The sequence below is a fragment of the Sander lucioperca genome, chromosome 10, assembly GCF_008315115.2.
Source record: "Sander lucioperca isolate FBNREF2018 chromosome 10, SLUC_FBN_1.2, whole genome shotgun sequence".
Lineage (NCBI taxonomy): Eukaryota > Metazoa > Chordata > Actinopteri > Perciformes > Percidae > Sander > Sander lucioperca.
The window spans coordinates 20,661,468-20,686,052 of record NC_050182.1 but is presented as its reverse complement, the minus strand read 5'-3'; the positions used below and the strand labels follow the sequence as shown (position 1 = coordinate 20,686,052).

Below are 24,585 nucleotides of genomic sequence, written 5' to 3'. Positions count from 1 at the left end.
CACTGAGGAAGAATAAGAAACACATACAACGATCATCTGTAAAAAGAAAAAAAAAACTATTTATTTTTTTTAATTTTTTTTTACAGTTTTAAGTGGTAATCCAGAATGAAAATCTACGGAATTCAGCGGACTATTTTTCTGCTTGCAGTGGAGACGTGGTAACATTCAGAGTTTTATTTTTATTTATTTAAAATCTGCAGAAAACTCTGGAATTCTGCTTCCACAGATTCTGTGTTGCCCTGGTGATCATCTACAGTATAGTTATGTTGACATCAAGGAAACAAAGAATCACTTAAGCGAATTAAAACCATTTATTATTGAGTTGTATATGATCATCCATCCTCTGGCACAACGAGAGACGATACACTGCTGGCTGGTGACGCCACGGCTGCTAGTGTAATTCAATCAGAGCAAACAAGCTTAGACATACTTTTCAGCTATTGTAAGTGGAATGTGAGCAGAGGGAATTTAAAATGCAGTATTGTCTCCAAACATGTCTCATCAATGTTGATGAGAGAGGAGAAAGTGTACTGCTACTGGCTGCTGTTAATCTGCAAAGTGACCCACAACATGTGTATGACAGGGTAATAATAGAAATAATTAGTGCTCTACAGGAAATTAGTTTTTTCAATTCATGACTGCTCTAGAAAACAAGGCACATACTATTATTGTCAGTGATCATGGGGTTTCCAGTTTGTATTTTTTTTTTTATAGATGTACTTGTTAGGAAGCATCGGTCAGAGGGCCTAATGCAGCAACTGCTTCTATCTCAACCAGTCCACCCTAGGATAGAAGACACAGAGAGAACATACAGTTTTCAGTTTGCTTAAATCCACTACACAGAATCAATAGAAATGAGCATACTGTAAGTCTTCATCAAATACGTACTCTGGGGAGGGCAGCAACCTGGTATGCAGCTCTGGCTGGGTAGTTAGTGCTGAAAACTACAGAGCAGCATATTTAATGGTATCAGGTTACCAACACACATTTTTAAACATGTTGATATTAAAGAAGACACATGGCAGAGCTTTGGCAAAGTTTGACAACTAGTAAGTGAGTACAATCTGATATAAAGACAAGAGTGTAACTTGAGATTTCTAAGAAGGGTGTTTTTTTTTTTTAATAATTACTCCAAACATTAGGCACAGCCTGATCTTTTATCAAAACTCTAACACACCTCTGCTTGGAAGTTTTAATAAGCAGCATGATGATATGAAATGCTTATTTTGCCACTGACTAATATAAAGTCAAAATCCATTGTTGTCGCAGATATTTTGACTGTCAGCAAGGAAAGCACAGGTGTAACTCATAACACTAATTAGAGGCTCCGCTCCATTGTCCCAGTGAGTGTGCACAAGCAATCGTTACCGTTATTATTTACACCTGTGCTTTCCCCGCTGAGACACGGCAGTGAAAAGGGTCTCTTGTTTCTAAACCTACATCCAGTTTATGAAAGCTTTTGTACTTGTTGTTCCTGACATTGAGTGTCTGGTAGATGTTAATTAAAAAAAATCCTCTCTACAGAGGAAATTATGTGTTTTGAGGCAACACTAACAGCATGGGTGAACACACATGCAAAGTCAAAATATGAAATCTTTGGGAAAACAATTAGCTTTCTCTTTGTGAATTAGCAATAGCTTTTCAAAAGTACATTGATTTCTCTGCACACACAGTACACTGTAATATTATATAATATATAGTTTATAAGATTATAAGCTAGTAACTAACAGGCCCACTACAGAAACTCAAACTTCATCAGTAGAAAATCCAAACCATTCTTTTTGTTTATAAAAAATAAAAATAAAAACTACTTCAAATGACAGTGGCGCATATGGTGCATGTAGATGAAAGTCATATTCTCCAAATTAAATATTTCTGGGTTCCCATGCAGGCTTTGTAAGTACAGTTATAGGATTTCTGGGCGTCTTTGGAGCATCAGATGTGGCATGTTGTCTGACATTTACTTTAAGGGTTAAACCACTGGCAGCAGCAGCTCAGGTTTCACTCTGCTGAGGGACCGCCTTTAGTGACATTGAGCAAACATCGGCAGTGTGGTGACAAAGTCAGCTTGTTTCTGAATATTTGTTTTATACTAAGTGTACTCTCTTCGCATATTTACAATATGAAGAGGCAAATTCAAGGATAATTCTCTTCTCAAGGATGTGGCCAGACAAATATAGTACTAAGATTGCTTGATGTTAACGCATATACAGTGAATGAATAAAGAGTAGATAGATAGATGATAGATAGATAGATGATAGATAGATGATAGATGATAGATAGATAGATAGATAGATGATAGATAGATAGATAGATACTTTATTGATCCCCAAGGGGAAATTCAAGGTATATAACCATAGCTGAGCAATCAAAACATGAATAAGGCAGGTTGAGAATAAGGCAAGGATGCACAAAGACAATGAATAGAAAGCTTAGCTTCAAGCCAACCAAGTAAATGGCACCTATTTACAGTGGTAACAAGCATGTTTGCCTGGTTAATGCAGGTTCCCTGAATTTTGCTGACACCCAGTGGCAAAGTCTATATTGCAAGATGCAAGTGATGGTCCTAACAAGGCCTATTACAACACATTTTTATTTTACCATGGCTTTTAGCAGCAATAAAAAATCCCACTGATGAGTGAATCCATGATACTTACACTGCTTGTAAATGTCGTTGACATTGGTGAAGTCATTCATGTCAGCTAAGAGCACTGTAGTTTTGACAACTGCAGGAAATGAAAGTGTATATGAAGACCTGTGATAAAAGAATTCTCCCCCATGTAAACTTTACGTGATCAATTCAAAATGCAGTACTTTTCGGACAGCGACGGTTTTTCTCACCATTCTCATAACCACACCCAGCTGCTTTAAGGATTTCACCCATATTTACAAGAGCCTGTGAAAAAAGAATTTCCAAATGAAGGTGCTCTGTCCTTTAGACATTCATTTTGATTTGCTCGTTTGTAAGACAAAGCAGACAGAGTGATGAAATGAGATTAAAATGAAATGAGATGAAGCTCCTGAAGAAAGGATACATTTAATCACAATAATACATTCTAATCATACACTGCATTTATTCAAACTGTAGCAGCCTCTTGATGAATAGAATATGAGAAACCTAAAAAAGATCGACTTAGTGAACAGAATAAAGTGGAATAACAAGCAACCACATCATTACAGTAAACACCTTAAATAATATCTCAGATAGTTTCTAATTTTACATTGCTCTTGGTTTATGAATGACTGAATGACAGGAGGGTATTTTATGGTGGGTCACCTGTCTGGTTTGAGCCTGAACGCCCCCTTCCACCAACTGTCCACTGGCAGGATCCATCCCCAGCTGTCCTGAGATGTACATGGTCCGGTCTACCACCACTGCTTGGCTGGGAGGCACACAAACAGGAACAAAGAATCATTTAAATGGGATTAAAGGCTGGGTTTGAAATCTTCTTGTCCTTTCGAGTGTTTTTTGTTTGTTACAGGACAGCAGACAGACAGTATGCAGTCATTTGGTTAGAATTGCCAAAGTTACTGATAATGCAGCCCTTTTGGGGTTATCTTTATTGTTACTATAAGTGCCACGGCGCATCATGCCAACTGCTATAATTATTATGAATCATATTTCTGTATATCTGTATCAGTGTCTCTGTGTCCCAACCGGCAGCGGCAGATGGCCACCCACCTAGAGCCAGGGTCTGTCCGAGGTTTCTGCCTGTAAAAAGGACATTTCCTCACCAAATGCTTGCTCGTGGGAAATTGAAATTGTTGGGTCATTGTAAATGACAAAGTGTGGTCTAGACCTACTCTATCTGTAAAGTGTCCTGAGATAACGCCTGTTGTGATTTGACACTATAAATAAAATTGAATTAAAAATCTATTTGTATTTGTATTTATTGTTGTACTTTGTAATATCACCATTTGATTTGCTTTTCTTTCTTATCAACTCCCAGAGTTTATATAGTTTAACTGCTTCCACAACTGCAAGTCTAGGTGTAGAAGCTGTAACCTACATTTTGACCAAACATTTTAATGCAAAGTTATACTAAAGATACAATTTAGTATAACTTCCCTTATAAGGATAACTGCATGAAGAACACTTTTAACACTAAACTATGTCCATAGTTTACTGTTGATCTTAATAGTTTAGCCTTTCAATGGTTTTCAAAGTTTAAAGTACAATCCAAAAAACGTGTACTTCGCTCCCAAACCATGCAGTCTCATTCATTGAGTGACTACTGGCCTACCTCCAACTACTACTGGACGACACACTGCACTCCCCAGTGCACAAAACACAACTAGGCTATGTGCTTAAATTGAGGGCAAATATGAATAGCCACAACTTTCTAAACATCTTACCAACACTGTTAAAATATGGTTTATGAATGTTATTCGGACTACTGCGTCAGCTGTGTGCCAGTTGTAACTTGTTCCGACTTCAGAGCTCTTCTCATTCTCACCTGTACGGGCCGATAGCAGCAGGAGCTTTTGTTGTACTGATAATCCTCCTGATTAATGCAGCCATTTTATTAGGAATATCTGTGTAATCAAAGTCAAACCAAAACAACTGCTGTGACAGAGCTGCTGTAGAACGAAAAGCTGCAAGAGCACTGGATGACGTAACGAGAGCTGCCTTACTGTAAGTTACGTTTTAGACGCGCAAAAACATTTTTTTTCTTCCATTTTTTTGTACGAGTGAGTGCATACTATTGAAATAGTGTATGCTCAAGTCAAGACTAGTCATGCCCGTTGTTATTATTATTAAACACCCATGGTCGTGACCAAAGAGGACATAATATAAGAGAAATTAGGTTGGTTGACAGTATAAGTTTTTGTTGCGCCGATATATTACGTATCCGGAAGCAAACATTAGGCCAGGCCAATCAGCGTGAGAAAAGCAAAAGACATGGAGAAAACTCACATGTGGTAGCAAACTGGAAAAAGAGCAAGAGTGGGACGCACATTTGGAACAAAGTTTCTGACGTACAATCATACTGGGGAATCTAAAGGTGAACACGAGCTATGTAACCAGTCTGTACCTTTATTTCTTTTCTTTTTTCTAGAGATGTTGTATTGCTGTTGTTAATTAAACCAACATCCCAGCTAAACGCGGAGTAAAGTAGCTAGCTAGCTAACGTTAGCAACAGCGGATATTGGCAAGTCATGTAATGTTAGCTAGGTCAGCTAGTGTCAGCTTTTTGGTTAGCAATCAGGAAGACTGTCAGCTGGCGTCTAAAACGTGCCTTCTTGGTTTCTATAGAAAATGTCTGCAGCTAAAGTGAAGATGCGGGGGAAGAAGATGAGGAACCAGCCCGCCAGTGTTCAGTATCCATCTTCTCTCCTTAATGCGGAGAGCAGCCCAAAGAACGGAGGAGACACCCCTGTCACCGGTAACGATTCTATGCTGTAATGGTCCAATAGTTAGTTCTTGGGATGCTGTAACGTTATGCGTCCTTTTCACTCCTCTCTCTCCATGACCTCGTCTCCTCTTGCTACTGCATGGTCAGCAAACTTCAGTCAGTATCCTGTCTGACATCCTCAATTATTCCTATCTCTGTCAAGTAATTAACGTATTATTATTATTATTATTATTATTATTATTATTATTATTAACAAACACATCGCTACAGGACACAGTCCTTGTAAGCTCACTGCCAAATATACTTTCTTCAACTTATTCAAACCATGCGGAGGCTGAGTAAACAAAAGGGAATAATGCTTGTATGAGCAACATTTATGGTCGAATGAATGCATTAGGGGGGACTCTGGGTAAAAATGAGGTGTGGGCTCCTATGCTGTAATAATAGTCTATCCTAGGTTCACTGCGTCAGTTATATAATCTCTTTTTTTTGAGTGTGCAAATATTGTGTAAGCATAATAATAAGAGAAATTAAAGGTTAAAGCCAGATTTTGACACAAGGCTCTTTTTAAAGTCAGAACCACAGGTTAAATATACTGTATAGGAGCCACCTTAAGACCTTATTTCTAATTTTATCGTGCATTATTAACGGACACATTTTTAAATAATGCGCTTAAGACAAAGTTATGGCTATAGAGACGACAGCCCCTGAGGGTCTGTGGCCCAAGAGCAGTTGTTTCCTTATTTTTTTTACCTGTGATGGCCCTGAAATGACAAAATAATGACCTTCCCAAAGGTGTCCATGAGGGTCCATCTGATGTCCATCCATTTACAGCAAGGCCAAAGAACCCTCACCAACGGGGTGGGTGGGTCCGAGGACACCAGAAAGATGGTGGAGGCTACGCCAAGGAGATGTCCAAGTACATCACTGGTAAAGACACCTTGTCCTACTCTTACTAATTCACACTGTACTGCCTACTGTAAATAAGGTGTTTTTGTTTTGAAAGATTGCATAATGACTTCACTACCCTGTGTGATTGTCCAATAAGAAATCCTGATAGCTATTGAGATCCATCTTTCACCATTTATTAGACTGCAGGGCATGGAGAAGTGATGAGATTTTACTTTTTAGATCCATTGCTTTCGTGTGGTGCAGATCTTCAAGTCGTCCTTCAAGTAAACATTAAGTTATTGCAGTGTCACAGTGACGTGACATTTAAAATTCAGCGCAGTCACCCATCTTTCCTGCTCCCATTCCTATTCAGCTGGACCTTTTGCTAGGGCCAGGGCGGCAGAGGTGAGCACCATGCTGAAAGCTGTCACCAAGACAACGGGCAGCTGCCATGTGTTTGGAGCCCTGCCCAAACACATGAGGAGACGGGCCATGAGCCACAACACCAAGCGGCTCCCTCGCCGACTGAGAGATGCAGCCAACAGAATGGTAAAGCTTAGGATAGTTTTTCTTGAAGCATCTTAATGTCCTACTTCAGATTTGATGTTTCGTGTTCCATAGACAGTGACATTTCTGTTCCCCTCCTCCTCCAGCGGGAGAAGAGCCTCCAGGCCGGCTCAAAGAAGAAGAAGGAACAGGCAAAGAGCAAGAGTCGCAAGGCCCGCCGCCGGCACGGGAATCTGCTGCTGGAGTTCAACCGCCGCCAGAGGAAGAACGTGTGGCTGGAAACGCACATTTGGCACGCCAAGCGCTTCCACATGGTTAAAAAGTGGGGCTACTGCCTCGGGGACAGACCCACATACAAATGCTACCGGCCTAGCTACAGGGCAATGAGCAGCCACTGCCTGCTACAGGTAACCATCACAAAATTAGAGTGTGTGTTGTGTAATTGTTTTGTCACAAAATTAGGATCGTAATGGAACAGGATTACACTGCCAGTAAAATGAGCCTGACCTCCTCCTTTTTCCCCAACACAGGACCTTTCTTACTACTGCTGCATAGAGCTGCAGGGAGAGGAAGACAAGCTGCTGGCTTCTCTGTCACAGCTATGCAGCAAGGAGGCCGGTGAGAATATGCCCTACCGCAACCGCAAATACTTACATTTTGTCTTTGAGCAACGCGTCATACTCTGAAAGCCATGCTCACCGGAGGGGAAAAAGAATCGGCACCATGATATTCAACAAAGGGCTAAAAACGCTAAAGAAATGCCTTTTAAAGCATGTCAGAGGATTATTTTAGCAACCTATGTCTACCAGAGATAATAAGTTAGCTGACAGTAAGCTGATGTTAGCAATGTGTTAGCAAGCTAAGGCACTTGCAAACACAATACTGCAGAGATCTTCAACAGGAGGCTCGGGACCCCTAGGGGGTCCTCAGAGTTACTGCAGGGGGACCACCAAATTATTGTTAATAAAAAAAAAAAAAGTCTAACACGAATCCAACCTATTATTATAAGCAAATATAAATCAGTCTATTTGTGAAAAAACACATTGATGATAGGCTTACTAGCCTATAGGTAAGGTAGTCATCCACAGATGCAGTTATTCCTACAGATCTAACATTACTGTGCCCAATTTAACAATGAAACATGATTAATACAATCATGCCAACAGTTTCTTTTATTTTAATAGCTTTGTATTTTTTGCACTAAAAAGAAATATATAAAAAGTCTTTAGGCCACCCACATGTTATTGTAGGCCCAATTTAATATGCAACTTAATTTTGAATAATATATGTAGTAGGGGGTCCCTGCTCCATCTCTCTCTCTCAGTTCAGGGGTCCTTGGCTTAAAAAATGTTGAAGACCCCTGCAATACTGCATAGCTTTCTGATTTATCCACATTCCACTATAACACAAGTTGCATCCTGTCAAAATGCTGACATTTGTCATCACATGTCAGTGCACGTCACATTAGGCATACTGAGTGTCATGATCCCACAGTTTTCCTGTTCTATCTGCTGATGCGCAACGTTTTATTGCCTTTGTCCACATTGTTTCTTGCATGTTTTCTTAAATGCTCAGTTTTTCGGTTCGCCAGCTTATAAAAACGTAGTTATGGGTTCTCTACCCTGTTGTCAGTGCATCCCATCACACAGCAGCTTGTAGGCATTTTTGTGTTTGCTACCAGAGGGAATTGATAAGGAGGCACCTACACGCAATACAAAGTCAATGGAGAGTGGTGAATTGTTTTCCCTTCCGGTGTGGGCGGGACTTAAATGTGTATGTCTGCGTATGTCGACCTATTTTAAACATGCATCCTTCCTCTGTGAGTTTTCAGTGGTAATCTGTGTACTGTTAAGAACCGCACAATTGAAAGACGAGTAGATCAGTACTTAATATCTAAAAGTTTAAAATTCAGAATTAATTTCAATGATAACAGTTTAATTTGAATGTTTAGAGTAATATGGAAGTGGTGTATGATTCCAGGTCCTACATTTGCTGCAGCAGTGTGTCTATCAGGGCGAAGACAGGGCAGTGTGGTGGTGTACCGAGCAGGACTGTACCCCTCGCAGCCCCTGGGCCCTGTCACCTTCCTCTGGAGACCCCGTACACAGGGCTCAGCTCACAGGCAGCTGTGGATTTGGGCTCATCCCAATATGAAACAGGTACGGTGGAATGTAGGGGTGGACGAGACATGAGATTGGGTTCACGAAACGAAATTTAAACACTAAGAACTTAAATGGTGAAATATGACTAGAAAAATACAAAATGAAAAATGAACACTGTGAAAGGTTTTGCCACAAACTCAAATGGTTTCTCTCCTGTATAACTAACCTCTTCAGACCTAATAGCTGTGGCACCCATAAATTGCTCTTCTTTAATGTTGTATGTAAAGCACTTTAAATTGCCTTGTTGCTAAAAGGTGCTATAGAAATGAAGTTCTCTTGGCTTGCCCTACAACCTCAGCCAGTCAGTCAGACACCAGGGCATATGAACACTTATCTTTTGCCTGTCAGTCAGTCACCAGGGCAGTAGAGAACACCTGTCTGTCTCCGAAGTGTAACATTAACTGCACGGCGATCTCGCTATTATATTATATTGCAGCAAGCGGTGTCTGCGTGAAGTTTTGAAAAGTGTAACCATACTTGTGTCCGCTTTACCGGCATTGCATTACTGAGGCACTAAAATTTGGCACAGATTGATTTATGAATTGGTCCTCGTTAGTACCGACATAATTCTGCACTTGTGTAAGAAATATTGTTACGTTTTAATCTCGTGGGACAAGATCTTGTCACACCTCTATATGCTAGTGCATGTAGAGACTGTTAACTCCAGTAACTGTGTGTGCTCCTTGCAGGACCTTCTGCCCGAGTTACAGGCTGTGTGCCAGTGTTGTGAGGCTGTAGTTCCCCCAGTTCTTCCAGTGGTGACACCTGCTGAGGTTGTTCCGACCGTAGAACCAGAGCCAAAGCCTGAAAAAACTGCTGAGGCCAAGCAGGTGACTGGAACCAAGAGAAAGCGAACATTCAAGGATGCCGGTGGACCTCCTGCCAAGAAAATCCTGGGAGATGGAACCAGATCTCCCACCACCTCAGTCACCTGGAAGTCCAGCTCAAATGGAATAGTTATAAAGTTAGTAGTTAGTGAATTTTGACTTGGAAGAATTGTTTTCACTCCAAATGGGAATGGTGATTATTCATTTATTATTTTATTTGACATTTCTGTATTCCACTTGTGGATCTGTTGCAGTGATCTCACCATGGAGATTGTACGCTATCGCCTGATTGGACCACAGTCCCATTCTGTTCTGGCAGAAACTATGGAACCCGCTACAGACTGTGATGTAAGAATTATGGTGTTGACAACATGAAAAGCAGAAAGCCTCTGGCACATACTTGCACTTCACTCTGAAGAACCCTGTCGTCGTTGTTTTTCTTTAAGGAAATGAATAAATCCCAGCCCTCTTCCCTCTGGTGGCCTGAGCACTGCAAAAACCAGAGCAAGATGAATCTGCATCGAGAACAAGCGGATGTCTTTCACATACTGAAAGGTCTTTCGTTATTTTATCGTCAATGTGAATGAGAATACTTTTGCTTTTTGTCACCTAGTACTTTATTTTTGCTATGTGGTTAGGTATGTGTATGCTTGTTAATCTAATCATGACTGTAATTCATCCAGGCCTCTATTCCACTGGAGAGCTCCCCTCAGGCACAGTGCTGGGTCTGACTGTAGATGACCCCAGGCTGACTTTACCAACAAAGAAGGTCAAAGCTTTGCCCTGTGTAAAGCAGGCACAAGGTAAACTCTGACCTACCAGACAGACTGTGGAGGAGTGTGGGCACTGAGCAGTTAGTTTACAGATACACATAGTTAAAAGCACTTTTGACTTTGTCATATGTCATAGTGTGCAGATTGATCTAATGTTCCTTTTTACTTATGCCAGCCCAGTAATACGTTTAATTATATAGCACATATCAAGAGCAGGTAACAGTAAGTGCTTTACAACAGAAAACAAAATAGCAAGGCGGTCATATCTGTAGTTGAGCATAGAATCAGTCTGTCGTTTCTGGTCATGAGGTCGTTTCAGTGAGTACACATCTGGTTCTGTGCTCCAGGGGGCCTCTGCCTGGCCATGCAGATGTTCCAGGTTCGAATCCTGGCAGGACCCTGTACTCCAAACACACCCTCAGTGACAGACAACAGCTGATTCAGTGGCTATGAGAAGATACTGAAAAGATAAGGGATTGGTTTCAACCAGGGCCTTTTATGTTTCTAGTTTGCACGTTTCTAGTTTGTTAGCCTCAATTTGCTCAATTCTGATTTTATAAAAAAAAAAAAGAAAAGTGTCAATCCCTTCACTGTAGAGCTTTTCTGTTTGCACATTTCTAGTTTACAATAATGTTGGGCCAAAAGAAATCCAGTCAAACTAGGGATGCTGGTCATACAGGAGCGTGCCATGTGTGTGCTGTGTTTGTTTCAGAGGTGGACGAGGAGAAGACGAGGGAGCTGATGTTGCGAGGAGTACCAGAACACTGCTGTCAGAGCTACCTGTGGGAGCAGTCTGTCCGGGACAACGTCACTGAAAACAAGATATCCGAGCAGGTAGTTTATCATTTCCTTACAACCATAAATGTCATACAGCACTTTTCAGAAATTGGTATCGTACTTTTGCTTACAGTGTATGTGCCTTATTTACTATCTTAATGCTTTTTCTATGTCTTAGCCCAACAGCTCTATTTCTAGAAGCAGAGATAAGTAGGGTTAAGTACTGAACTTTGATACTTTTTAGGCACCGACCGAATTGCCTCCATAGTCTCGGGGAGAAAAAAAAGCCTCGTCATTCAATACCAAATTTCAATACTTAATGTATTGTACAGTATGTGTCAATATTACTATTTGTCTACTGAATGTTTACCACTGCATGTCTATTTGTTGAATGTATAGAGAGTTAACACCTACCAAAGTCCAATTCCTTGTGTATCTAAGTATCCTTGGCCAATAAAACTGATTCTGATTCTGAAAAATCTCATCAGCCTCAGTGAGCCAATAAGCTTGCAGCATGCTTCTACCAAGATTTAATAATGCTGATGATTGGCTGTCTAATTTTACACGTCAAAGAGGCATGCAGGAAAAACTACGCTACGCACAGAGACAGGGCTAAAATACAGCACAGAGACGTGTGCTGCTGTTGTATTTTGAGAGGCTTGACTACACTGTGTGTCACACAGGTGTAAAGGAGCTGCTGAACAACAACAAAAAAGATTTGTACCATAATGTGTAATGTAATTTCTTTTTGTTAAAATGGATTTTTATAAAATTGCTATCGAAAAAAGTATTGTTCAGGAACCGGTATCAATGTCATGATAGCGGTAATGGTATCGGTACTTATACCGGTATCGAAAATCTTTAAACAATACCCAGCCCTATAGATGAGCTTAGATGTTGCTCTTACCTCCAGCATTTTCTCTGTATTGCCTACAGGAGTTGAACCGTATGAGGAGCGAGGTGCTGGTGCCGGGCTCTAGGCTGAGCCCCACCCCCCTGCAGGGCAGAGTCCCCGTCCTGCTGGTTCACCAGCCGGGCAAGCAGCTGGGACATGAGATGAGCTCCTGGGGTGCTGGGTGGGACCTGCTGCTTCCTAAAGGATGGGGCATGGCCTTCTGGGTCCCACTAGTACGTAGCATGGACAGTTCCTTTTTTTGGATTGAATTTCACTTCATCTTTTCATTTCTGCCAGGAAGTAGCCGTTTTGTAACTATTTTATTTTCCCTACAGTAGTAGCAGTACGTTTGGTTTAAAGGGGCAATAGAATGATTATATAGGGTATTTCACACTGTTCCTTAAGGTCTCCTAATAGGGTATGTAACATTGGTTGGGCTGAAAATGGCCCGGGTGCTGGTCTATGCTCACTAATGCAACCCTGTGAAAGAGACCTGAATGAAACGAGAGGTTTTCTCCCTTATGCCTATGACTATGTTCAGAAGATTGTGGCGTCCGGCGACTTTCCCGCTGAGAAACTTGAGTGACGATAATGACCTCTTCTGAAGAGTCCATCATGTTTTTTTAATCCTCCGTGTCCTCCTTAGCTACTAGCAACTGTGTGGAGGAGGGGTGGGGGTACGTGCGCGATCACAGAAGGCTTGTATCATGTGGACGCGCCGACAGTGTTGTTGTCATTACTTAGAATTCCTCATGGGGGCGACAGAAACTACTCACTATAGCTTTAACTTTGGTCAAAACATTTTTAAAATAGCCATTTCATTCTGATGAGCTGTGATGTTGAAACCAGCATAATTTCACATATACTGGCTGATTTAGACAATAATACATATCAGCCATATAATATCAGGTAGAGGGAAAAGGCCTAATCAGTAAGAAGATCTGGGGGATATGGATTTTTATAAAACAAATGTGTAGGTTTCCCTGTATTTCACAGCAGGTGCTGTGAGGCTGCATGTACAGTCTACAAGCCAGGGTATAATACAGTGGATGTCAGAATAGAAAGCTCTGTGAAAGATGTTTTCATTATTTAGTTGCCCCTGTCCATGTTTTGAGGCAGTCCCATTTTGTTTGGACAAGCACTGTGAAATGTTAAATGTACCTTGAAATTTAAAGGCGGACTAGAAGCCTTCAGGTTTGCTTTATTTGGCAAGTTCCCTAAAATCCAGTGTGTACTCTGTCGTGTCTTGTTTCTCCCCCTGCCAGGTGTACAGAGGAGTTCACATTGGAGGGCTGAACATGAGTCTGAAACACTCTCAGAATAAAGGAGCCCCCCACTTCCCCCATGATTACCCAGACTGCCCTGCAGGCGTTCGTTTTCAGGAGGAGCAGGAGACACAGCTCCTGGACAAGTTCAAAAGGTCAGCTGTAAACTGAGCAGGAAAGGAACCAAAAGAGTGTGTGTGTGTGTGTGTTGATTATTATTATCTTATATTATTATATATGATTTTCTGTGGGGACATTTTGTGCTGCCAAAACTTTATCTTGTAATATTATTTTGGCATGTCAGCCTGCTGATAGAAAACAGAATCTTAAGAACTTTCCCAGAATATAGAAGGTCCAATTTACTGATGGATGTGTTGCAACAATATATTTTAATCAACCATTGGCAAACTTTAAATGATCCTTTTTTAAACTGTGTTAAACATTAATTCATAGCATGAAAAAAACATAAAAAGTAAGGTGATAATGAGACGGTGTTGGAACTAAAGATGCTTTGTAGTGGCCTTTACTGTATGACTGTACAATCGTCTGCTAGGAAAAGTATAATATAATATTCACTAGCCTGAATGCATGTACATTACACATTTTATCATGATACCATATGTCGATTCTTTGGACAACGATATCATATTTGCTTATATCACAAAGTCTGCCACACAACCATTTTGATTTGAGTCAATTCAAGGGGCCTGCGATCGATATTAGATTATATCATATCATTTCTATCAACTCACAAAGAACAACTAAAATATGATTGGCAATTTTTATTACTGAGACATTTAAATTAAAAACAAACTATTCTTTTTAATAAAATAATTGTATATATTAATAAATGTAAAGTGGAAATTTCAAAATAAAGGCGCATCTCAAAGAAGATGTGTATCAATATTTTCACTTTAAAGCAACGATATTGGATCGTTAATCATTTAATCGATACATCGATCTGGATTGATGTATCGTTCCTAGCCTGCAGCCTAAGTGGTGAGAACATCAGTGGATTAGAGGTTTAGATAAAGGGAAGCACTCCAAAGCTCTGACCCCACTAGATATTACCCAGCATGCAGACGAGATGGTAACGAGGCTGCATGCTTCTCATCCACTACTATGTGCTGCGCAGCAGTTGTGATCCGTTTCATAAATTGGCGGGGTTGCGCCCAACGTTCTGACAAGGGTTTCACCTTCTGACCTCTCCTGTAGGCGTCCGCCCGCCAAAAGGACCAATTACATTAAACATGGCTGTCTGGCTCCGTTCTGTTGCCCGTGGCAACAGCTGGCTGAGGAATGGGAGCTTATCTCGAGGCAAGGAGGAGAGGAGAGGAAAGGAGACCAGACCCAAACTACAGCAGAGGCTGATGCGCTGATGACATCACATGGAGATATCCCTGTAACCAAGCCTCCGAGCCGAGTCACCGTACTGAGGTAAATGATTGTCTTTACTTCTTTTATATACATGTTTGTTATATATATATGCGCATGCGCGGAAGATTTATTCCTTTTTTTTATCCCCCTACATGTCATTATTAACTCAAAACACACATCCACTTCAGTTTTACGCCAAACTCCCTTCAGACATTTTTAACATCCTGCACATCTAAATCACACTTCTAACAATATTAATGTAGTTGACTTTTAAAGGTCCCTTGAGCATGAATGTGCTCTTTTTTTGTTTTTTCTGGGGCTGGGGGGGTGTTGTGCTCCAATCATCACGCCGTTCCTATTTTTTATTAAGAGACGCCAGCGCAGCTTTTGACAGGCTTGATGCATGGTGCTTCTCCAGTTTACCTCCCTTTCATCATAATGTCCCTGATGAGAATACCCAAAGTCCATCCAGCCTCAAATTGCTGCAATACATCACAGAGATTAGTATGGGGGAAGAGTTGCATCTATCCTCATAAAACCATCACACAAGCTTTGAGTAATGACTTACTTTATGAGAAAAAAAAATATTGGATTGATTTTCCCTGTCCATTGGCTGCCTTTTTGTTTTCAGCATTAGAACTTAAAAATGGGCTTCAACCAAATTTTATGTCTCTCAGGGTGCTTAATGGGGCCACTGCAACTTTTCTTTTGAATATGAATCATTTGATATGAATGGATATTGGTTGTTTTTATGCTTCCTAGGAACAGAAAGTCACTGAGGGTGCTCTCCGGTTGGTGCAGACCCACAACCTCCAAAGGCCAGAGGCGGTGCCGTGTCGGGGAGGTGCCCCCTCTCGACCGTTTGGCTCTGACATCGTTTCTTACGGCGCATGGGATGAGTCTGGTGTGGGTGCGTCTGTCAATACTGTCCAAGGGCAAACCAGAGCTCCACGCCATGGTGTGTGCACCAACCGCAGAGGACCTGAAGCTGCTGAAGAAAGAATCGTTCAGTGGCCCCCAGGAGCCCACGCACAAAGATCACTTTAAAAGTAGAATCAGGCGCCGAAAGAAGGCCCCCAAGAAAGCCGCTACGTCATCTTTGTGTCGTGATAAGGCTGAGGGCAAAGAGTCAGAGCTTCCCTCTGCCTCCGAACCCAACCCCGCTACATCCGAAGACGCCAAATCCTCCTCCCAGTCTCCTTCGCACCTCGTCGTCGGGCTGTGGCCGGATCCTCTGCCGAGTGTCACCGCTCACTGCTCCCGGGTGACTCTAGGCTGGGTCACTCAGGGCGACTTCTCCCTGTCTGCAGGCTGTGGGGAGGCTCTGGGGTTCGTCAGTGTCGCCGGTCTCCTTAACACCCTCCTCAACCAGCCGATGGAACACAGAGGAATGCTGCTGCTGCGCGACCCCACATCCCTGCACTACCGCTTTGCTAAAATCAACATAGAGGTCTGATAGAAACATCTGAACACTTCTACTTAACTTCCAAAAACCTCTGAATTCTTGGGTAACGGAGAAAGATCGACACGACTTCTGGCCTGCAAAGGCCTGAAATTATATGTAATTAAGTCGCATGATTCCTGATTCACTAAGTGATCCCTGTGCCTTGGTAGTCTACGTTGGCTGAAGACTGATGACTTCAAGCTACCTGGTGGTGGTGTTGAAAAGAGAATTTTTAGTTGTGCGCAATTTACTCTGGGAAGAGGCACCCTTATTGTTTTAAAGTGCTCATATTATGTTAATTTTCAGGTTCATAATTGTATTTAGAGGTTGTACCAGAATAGGTTTACATGGTTTAATTTTCAAAAAACACCATATTTGTGTTGTACTGCACATTGCTGCAGCTCCTCTTTTCACCCTGTGTGTTGAGCTCTCTGTTTTAGCTACAGAGTGAGACCTCTCACTTCTGTTCCATCTTTGTTGGGAGTCGCACATGCTCAGTAGCTAGGTAAGGACTACTAGCCAGTCAGAAGCAGAGTATGAGGGCGTGCCCTGACAGTACCTAGGTAAGGACTACTAGCCAGTCAGAAGCAGAGTATGAGGGAGTGCCCTGACAGTACCTAGGTAAGGACTACTAGCCAGTCAGAAGCAGAGTATGAGGGCGTGCTACACTAGCAGCTAGGTGAGCATTATAACGTGTTACAAAGTGACCACATTTGTCTCTGAAGTAAAGGCTGGACTACAATAGAGCTGTTTGGAGCAGTTTGTGAACAGTGTTTTCTGTTGGAGATGGTAAGTCCCTTTGGGGTGGACTTTGGGCTTTTTCATTTTGTAAACCTATAACATGCACAAAAAAGATATATAACACAATAAAGGAAAGGGGAAAAAAAGCCAAAAAGCATAATATGAGCACTTTAAGAAAGGTTGGTTGTTTTCATACTAATGCCTTTGTCAGAGGGATGCTCCACAAAGCGATCAGTTAAATACAGTTTTCTTTTATCAACTGGGTTTTCAAAATGAATGAATTAATGATTATTTAACATCCCTCTATATCCATGTTAATAATGTCAGGAGTATTTGTTGGTGCCATTCTGTTATTTTTAATAAGTCAAAATAATGGCTTTGAATTTGAGAAGAGTGTCAGTTTCTGTTAAAAACGGCCCTGCATGAAAAGGTTTGGTTTGAACATAAGCTAATAAAATACCCATACTGCACCTGACAGAATTGTTGGTCTGTGGGTAATTACTGTCCATTACTGGACCATACAGGTGTTAGATCACACTGAGTAATTAAACCTCCATTAGTGAAGAATGCATTATGGCCTGGCCTTTATAAGGACATGCATTGAACAACTGACACTTTAACATGCATTCTTTTTAAAGTTGCACTGGCATGAAAACTGGTTTCCCACACATCCCATAATGTGTAGGCGGCAGATAAGTTTTGTTGCTTAGCAACGCTAAAGTTTGGTAGCAGTTGAGTAGTCTGAGGTTACTCTGAGGTAAAGAAGGGCGAGCGTTAGTGTTTTATAGACTAATAATATTACGGCTTTCAGAGTGAAGCATGCTTAAGTACACACAAATTCAAACCTGCCAGAGAAGTGTGAGCAATTAAAAAATCTAATTAGCCACAAGGGAAGGTTTATATAAGTACTAACTACAAACTGCTCTTGTGTTTGTCATTTCATATTAAGTGAATTCACTTCACAGATCAACACATACAAAGAGCTTCCCCTGCCATTAGAGGGCAGTAGTGCACTTACTTTCCTGTATGACATGGAATCTCCAGACTGTTGAAATGTCAGATATATTGTCCTCATTTATTGACAACTGATCGCACATAGATACATTTATTCAATTGATTAACATAACACGTTATATTGGAAGGCCTACTGGACCTTTGGCATTTGATGTTGCACTGTGATCCTGAGGTGTTTCATTGCATTCAGTACATTTTTCCTCATCAGTTACTCCCAAAAACCCTGCTGGAAATACTGTTAACTCAAGAGATTTCTAGGATATTGAAAGAGATACTTGCCATTTTTGACATAAATCTAAAACCAATATGGCCACCAATACTGCCGCTCAGCTGGCACTGGTTTGTATTGATGCCATGCATTTATTTCTATAAATAGAGATATTATTGAAGTACCCGGGAGGAATGATGCACGTGCGCACACACACACCAAAATGAACCTCCCAACAGATGGAGCTGGTCCTATGAATCGTCTGTCTGGCCAGCTCTGTTGCACATGAGTTTGGCTGCCAGCGATCCGTATGTCGTTGCCTCAGGCTGCACTTTGTCTGTGTGCCCTCTCCCTGTGAACACAGACAGCAGACCTCATTAGATGGAGCCTGCTGCCAGGGCTGTAGACATTGGCAGTCAGATAAATTCAGGGTCACTGCCAGCAGATCCATAGTGTCAACGCTGGCTAATCAATACACCATACTTGATACAAGTAGGTCAGTAACAAACATACTGTATTATGAAGAAAGCTGATTAAAAGTTGATCAAAAACTTACTAGGGATCTTATCCATTGCGAGAAAATTGGGATCTTGTTGCTTTATTTTTGGCCTGTTTCGGGCTATCAGGAAAACTCCAAGGAAAGACAGAAGACAACTGGGAAGAGAGTTTCAGGGAGGACTGATGCCATCTTACAGTAAATACCACATTTGAATGAGCTGCACATACTGGTGTGTTATTGATTACTTACCCAAAAAGAAACATAAAAATGTTTAGTAAAGCCAAGCCTTCAAATTCCTGGTAAAATACTATCCCTGCAAAATGACAAAGCACAGTGAAAAGTATTTTACTTTCTATAGAATAGCAGAAAAAGTAGATCATTTCAAGTGCGTTGTTTATGAAACAAAGCCCTGAAAATCCTGAGCACACGTTACACTGGGATGCTGAGAGGAAAGAGTTTGATTATTAACTGAAGAGTGTAGTACCTACAGGTAAGTAGCAACACTGAAAATGTTGGATGGATCACGGACGAAGCCTCAGAGTATCCTAATAGAAAACATTTTCCTCTCTGTGACCGTTTAATTGGGTGGAAGTGTACCTTCACTTTTGCTGTGCTCACTTCACTGTCCACAAGTCTACTGCTGTGACCACCTCCCACCAAAAACAATCATTTTCTTTAATGCGGAACAAAACTAATCCTAAAGGAGTCCACCCCCAGATGTTCTTAAGCTGCCAGATATAATACATCAGCAATTTGTTGTTCAATGCAGTCAATTGTGGGTTATATGTGTAGGTGGAGAGAGCAATAGTAATACCGAGAGCACTATCAGAGCAGGAGATTCTCAGAAAAAGGTGAGAGTAACTCAAATCATCAGATGCCTTGTGGCTCTGCCTCCTCTATGATGGATGTCAACCTGGATGATTATAGGACATCAGTGCAAATGGTGGAAAGAGACTGACACCATAAGATGATGTTTACTGTTGATGTTTTGGACCACTGGGACATTTTCTGTTATCACACTCCACTGAAGCTGAATTGGAAATAGCTAGAAATGATGTCATGTCACCTGCAATTTATCTATTAGAAGAATAACAATAAAGATAAGGGATTTAGTAAAGTAAGGTCCATTGTCAAACATGCTATAAACACTGCGGGGCTTTTGCTGAACAAAGACTCCTAAGTGGTTCACATATACAGGAGTGAATCACCATCTTACTGTGGATTATGATCCACTGTTTAGCGTCATCATGAATCAATTTCATCTACTGTTAGACAAACATCTTTATCAGAAAGAGGGTTGAGTTTGAGTTGGGATTTGTTTTTCATATTGCCAACAAATCAAGATCAAAAGCAACGATGCATATTTGTCTCGCAATACTTTCTGACTACCCTTCCCTGTTTGTGACACTCAGCCCATTGGTTACTACTGAAGACATGAGTCTTATTCTTATCGGTCATAATTTATGAGTCATTTCATAGAATTTTACTGGAAAGAACAATGTAATTTAGTCCAAATTATAGGGAAAATTGGAATGTCCTTGAAAGTAAAGCTCATTTTAAACCCAATTAAATCTTCATTCATTATTGATTTATAACTGGAAACTTTATTTATATGTTGAATAGTGTGCTTTCCTGTAGGTACATTTTGCATGTTCAGATGACCACACTAAAAGACTAATGCTGCTAATTGTAATTCATTCATTAAAAGTATACCAATTTGTCTCCTTTTTAACCTGTTATAGTGAAATACACACTCATTAAAAAAAACTTTAGCCACGCAGCAATGTTGGCCTGTTGGTTAGGTCAACCACTTGGGTCCAAACTAAATATCTTAAAAGTTATAATATGCAGTGTTCCTAATGAACAATGTATAGACTAATACAAAAAAAACCTGTCAATCATCAAATATTAGAAGTGTGTTTGTATTTGCAGAGACCCTGCCCTCTGCCTGTATTTTCTCTTTTCTTCTTATATTTCTGAATGTGGGACGTTTCTGGGCGTCAGCAAAGAGCTTTTTTTTTTTTTTTAGCACTGCTGCATTGCCCCTCATCATCTCGTTGACACACACGTCTAACTGACACACACACAGAAACGGACAGGATGAAGCTCTGCATTCACTCATTATCCGACAATGTGCCACCTGCCCGCGGACGTGTGGGTGTGTTTATTTGGGCTTTAGAACATAACTGCCGTGAAACTAATTTTATAGTGGTATTCCTCTGATCCACTTTGTTTGCGCTCCCTCTTTTCATTCACACTCTAGCTCGCTCGACCTCTCTCTCTGGCTCTGAGCCAGGGAGGAGGGGCCAACTTTGAACACTGTGTTTACAGACTGACAGTAAAGCGATAGTCACATCTTACACCTTTAACAATCACATACTCATTTGTCCAATACCTGAAAAACTGACATTCCCATCAGCCTCAGTTGTACTTAGTGCTAATTAGCAAATGTTAGCATGCTAAACAAGGATGGTAGACATATGCTTACTAAACATCAGCATGTTAGCATTGATATTGGGAAATATAAGCATGACATCAGCATTTAGCTCAAAACACCATTGTGCCTAATCCAGACAAGGCCGTGAGCATATCTTATCTAATAACGGGGCACTGTCATTTTTAATGAACACTACTCAACATGAATCAGTTATGCATTTGTTGGGGACTATTCAGCCACAGATTAATACATATTTAGTTTGCTAGTATTTGTGGCGCCAGGACAATGTATGTGGGATTGACTCAAAATAAACTACAGTGGCTATAAAGGATACATGTCACCTGTTTGGACGACAATGTTATATCAGGCTATGCAGAATACCAGTATTGGATCAATTCATAAGTTGGTGTTGGTCTTTTCATAGGATTTGTTGACAATTAGAAACATGTTATTTAAATGGGAAAACAGAAGGCAGTGAGTAAAACACAGAAAGTGACAGCTTTATGGTTGACATACCTGCAACAATGGCACTTGCGGTGAAAAACACAAAGTTGATAGGAACCACCTCTGTCGCATCAAACATTTTCATTGCCTGATTGAGAAATCTGTAGAGAGAGGAGAAAAGAAGACTTGAGAGAAGCAGTGAATAAAATCACCTTGGTTTTAGAGACACCATAACGGCCTATTCATTGATATCATTGATCATAATAATGTAGGAGCGCTGCAGGTTCAAAGTCTCCATATCCAATTGGAAAGTCAAAATTAAACATGAAGGATTTGAGCAATAAAAAGGTACACAGAGCAAGAGAGAGAAAACCTTGACTAACTTGATCTGGAAGGCACAGGTGGCGATCATGATGACAAGCATGACATAGAAGATGGGGTAGATGAGCTGCAGCTGGCCTTTTATCGACTCTGTGATCATCCCTGACACAGCTTTGACTGAGATGACTGTCTGAGAGGCTGCAGCGACACAGAAGCAACAGATCACCTCAGCATTTAGTTGTACAACTTGGAGCGATAAAGGACTTCCTCATTGGTTCATGGTGATTTGTAGGGGTGGTAGTGGTTTGTAAATTGTGAGTTTTAGTGAATTATTTTCTTCCATCACGCTCCACTCAGCTCAAACGATAACAGACCAAGAGTCCATTTTTGGTAGCCAGGCAACAAAGCAACCTCTGACTACATAAAATGGTTTATTCCATAACCTCTGCCCTCAATCAGACAGCTTGTATTTGGTCATACCTAGCAGGGCCACCAGCAGCATCACAATGATGATGTGCTTCACATTCCTCCTCTTGTACACATAGAGCAGGATACAGAAAACGACAATCTCTAAGAACTGTTGAGAGAGCGTGAGAGAGAGAGAGAGAGAGAGAGAGAGGATACACATTAATTCATTCCATTACCTCAAACTTTGCACAGAAAATGAAAATCTGAAATTGTTCTTTTACTGACCATCTTATCTATGTAACAAAGTGCTGTATGCAGGCAGTGAGCAGCGTGCTGTAATTGAAACAAATGACCGTGGCAGAAAAATGAAATGAATTGCTAGCTTTAATGAGGGCAGCCTAGGGCTGTCCTTGTGAGTCCAATAGCATTTAGTCATTCAAGGACCTCTGATATTACACCACACACAGCTCCAACAGATGGAGAATAAGAAAGAAGAAAAGTAGAATTTAGGGAAAGGGGCAAGCTGACCTTTTAAATGTCTCTTAAAAACCACCTGTATCTCTGTAAACATGTTAAATAGAGGGCTTATTTAAATGGATTTAGAAAGAGCTGGGTCATTTGCTATACCATTTAACACTACACACACTGTTAATAAATCACTGTTGATGAGAAGACAGTGATAGATATTTCTTTTCCTGTGATTAATCCCCAATTAGAGTTTTGCCCGTACAGTTGGAGGTTTGTTTCTCCGCAGGCTGATAAGTATTCACCATGCATCGCCGGAAATGGAAAACAGCATACCCTTTTACACAGCATCAATCACTGCAGCCAGAGGCAGCAAGACTATCTCATTCTGAAAACATCTGTTCGTCCATCTGTATTTTCCTAAAATCAGCTTGGACATTTCTCTTTTTTTGTTTTTCATCCAGCAGTTTTTTGTTTTGTTTCAGCACAGCATAGAAGAATAGATTCAAGAGTGAAATGTGGTTGAGGTAAATGCTGTGCCCTGAATAATAATGGCACACATTGACTGTTTATACTATTGGCTAGCACCCCTGATGAGCATCCCCGTTATCCTTTTAGGTTCATCTCTGGCTGCCTGGTTTGATGGATTATGTGCAGATAATCGGTTGTTCCACAAACAGTAAAAGGAATATTTAGAGTGTTTTGGTGTGATAAAAAACAGTTTGTGGCTGACAAAATAACAAGTTGAATCAACACCTCTCAAAAATGACTATGTGCTTCATAGAAGGATATTTTTTTACTCAGGGGTGACTTTGTACATCTAATGGTTTATAGAAGTAAATACCGTATAAAATGAAAAAAATATATCAATATTAGAACTGCAATAGGCTACATATCTTCAGTGGTGTTCAGGACTTCTACTAGTAGTTTCCTGAATAACAGATCAAAGGTGTTAAACTTTATAGCGCAGAATATAGTGATTCTCTTTACACCTCATTCTTGAATTACACAGAGCGCTGTATTTCTACAAGAGAAGTTTAACCTGAAAAGTGGAAAACACAGAGCTCCCTCTCTTGCTGGGAGTCCTGGCATCAATGGAAAAGCAGCAGGATATGACCTTCTACTGCACAAATCTTCCTTTAAAAAAGTCAAAGTTGTTATCGACAGAGACTAGTGTTACCATTTGCATTTTTGTAATGAGCAGGTTTTGAGAAAAACACTTTGGTTCAGCTCTGTACCAGATCCGTGACTATGGTAACAGCTATGTTTATGCCATCCCTGCCTGCGGCGAAATTGGAGTAGGAGAGCATAAGGGGGAGTGTTAATGCACTTGCAGACCTTGAGGTTGGACCAGTGTTTTTTTAATACTAAGTGCAAAAACATAGACAATCTTAGTTTTAATGGACTTGCTCCCCACATGACAAACTCCATAAAACACACCAGCCGTACAGAGAACTGACCTCATCCATATTAGTCACAAGAACAAGAAAAACAGGAGATATTTCCTGGGGGCAAGGATTAATTACATCATTCTCTGAGGTCAGGGCATTCATCAACTTTACTTCAGCTCTTTGACAGAGGATTAATAAAAATTCAATACTTTAATTAACCCTTAAAAGTAGGCTAACCCTCCTCTTGCTCCTCTCCACAGGGAGGTTAACGGTATGGATAAGGTAACCAACAGCAGGACAGGAGCTAGTATGTATACTGTGACAGCTGAGGACATTTCAGTGGTGTGATGCTATAAGTAAAATATACAGCAACCATAGCCTG

General features: G+C 40.8%; 3 protein-coding genes across 4 annotated transcripts in view; 1 reads left to right on the top strand and 2 right to left on the bottom strand.

Annotated features, from left to right (window-relative positions):
- Positions 1-292: 292 nt before the first annotated feature.
- Positions 293-4,748, bottom strand: LOC116066585 (2-iminobutanoate/2-iminopropanoate deaminase). Its single transcript, XM_031322749.2, has 6 exons — positions 4,458-4,748; positions 3,278-3,383; positions 2,842-2,896; positions 2,658-2,726; positions 889-944; positions 293-783 (listed from the first exon to the last, which is right to left on the bottom strand). Exons 1-6 carry the CDS (start codon positions 4,520-4,522, stop codon positions 724-726), a joined length of 411 nt encoding a protein of 136 aa, XP_031178609.1. The 5' UTR covers positions 4,523-4,748; the 3' UTR covers positions 293-723.
- Positions 4,749-4,860: 112 nt separating this feature from the next.
- Positions 4,861-16,696, top strand: pop1 (POP1 homolog, ribonuclease P/MRP subunit). 2 transcript variants are annotated; one of them, XM_031322705.2, is made up of 16 exons: positions 4,861-5,006; positions 5,258-5,389; positions 6,149-6,287; positions 6,622-6,797; positions 6,902-7,162; positions 7,286-7,373; positions 8,736-8,914; positions 9,607-9,881; positions 9,999-10,092; positions 10,191-10,299; positions 10,428-10,547; positions 11,230-11,351; positions 12,231-12,422; positions 13,455-13,609; positions 14,670-14,891; positions 15,594-16,696. In XM_031322705.2, the coding sequence occupies exons 2-16, from the start codon at positions 5,261-5,263 to the stop codon at positions 16,285-16,287; spliced, it is 2,955 nt and encodes a 984-aa protein (XP_031178565.1). In that variant the 5' UTR covers positions 4,861-5,006; positions 5,258-5,260; the 3' UTR covers positions 16,288-16,696. The 2 variants fall into 2 exon arrangements, with proteins under 2 accessions (XP_031178565.1, XP_031178566.1); XM_031322706.2 differs by having other exon boundaries at positions 5,258-5,387; positions 6,153-6,287; positions 15,594-16,674.
- A 1,368-nt stretch (positions 16,697-18,064) lies between these two features.
- LOC116066580 (NIPA-like protein 2) overlaps positions 18,065-24,585 on the bottom strand; it is a 44,420-nt gene continuing 37,899 nt past the window's right edge. Inside the window, exons 6-11 of the mRNA XM_031322741.2 lie at positions 22,420-22,516; positions 22,002-22,137; positions 21,691-21,779; positions 18,987-19,050; positions 18,795-18,892; positions 18,065-18,590 (exon numbers count right to left, since the gene is read on the bottom strand). Coding sequence (XP_031178601.1) covers positions 18,490-18,590; positions 18,795-18,892; positions 18,987-19,050; positions 21,691-21,779; positions 22,002-22,137; positions 22,420-22,516 — 585 coding nt within the window. The 3' untranslated portion in view covers positions 18,065-18,489. The remainder of the gene's footprint in view (positions 18,591-18,794; positions 18,893-18,986; positions 19,051-21,690; positions 21,780-22,001; positions 22,138-22,419; positions 22,517-24,585) is intronic.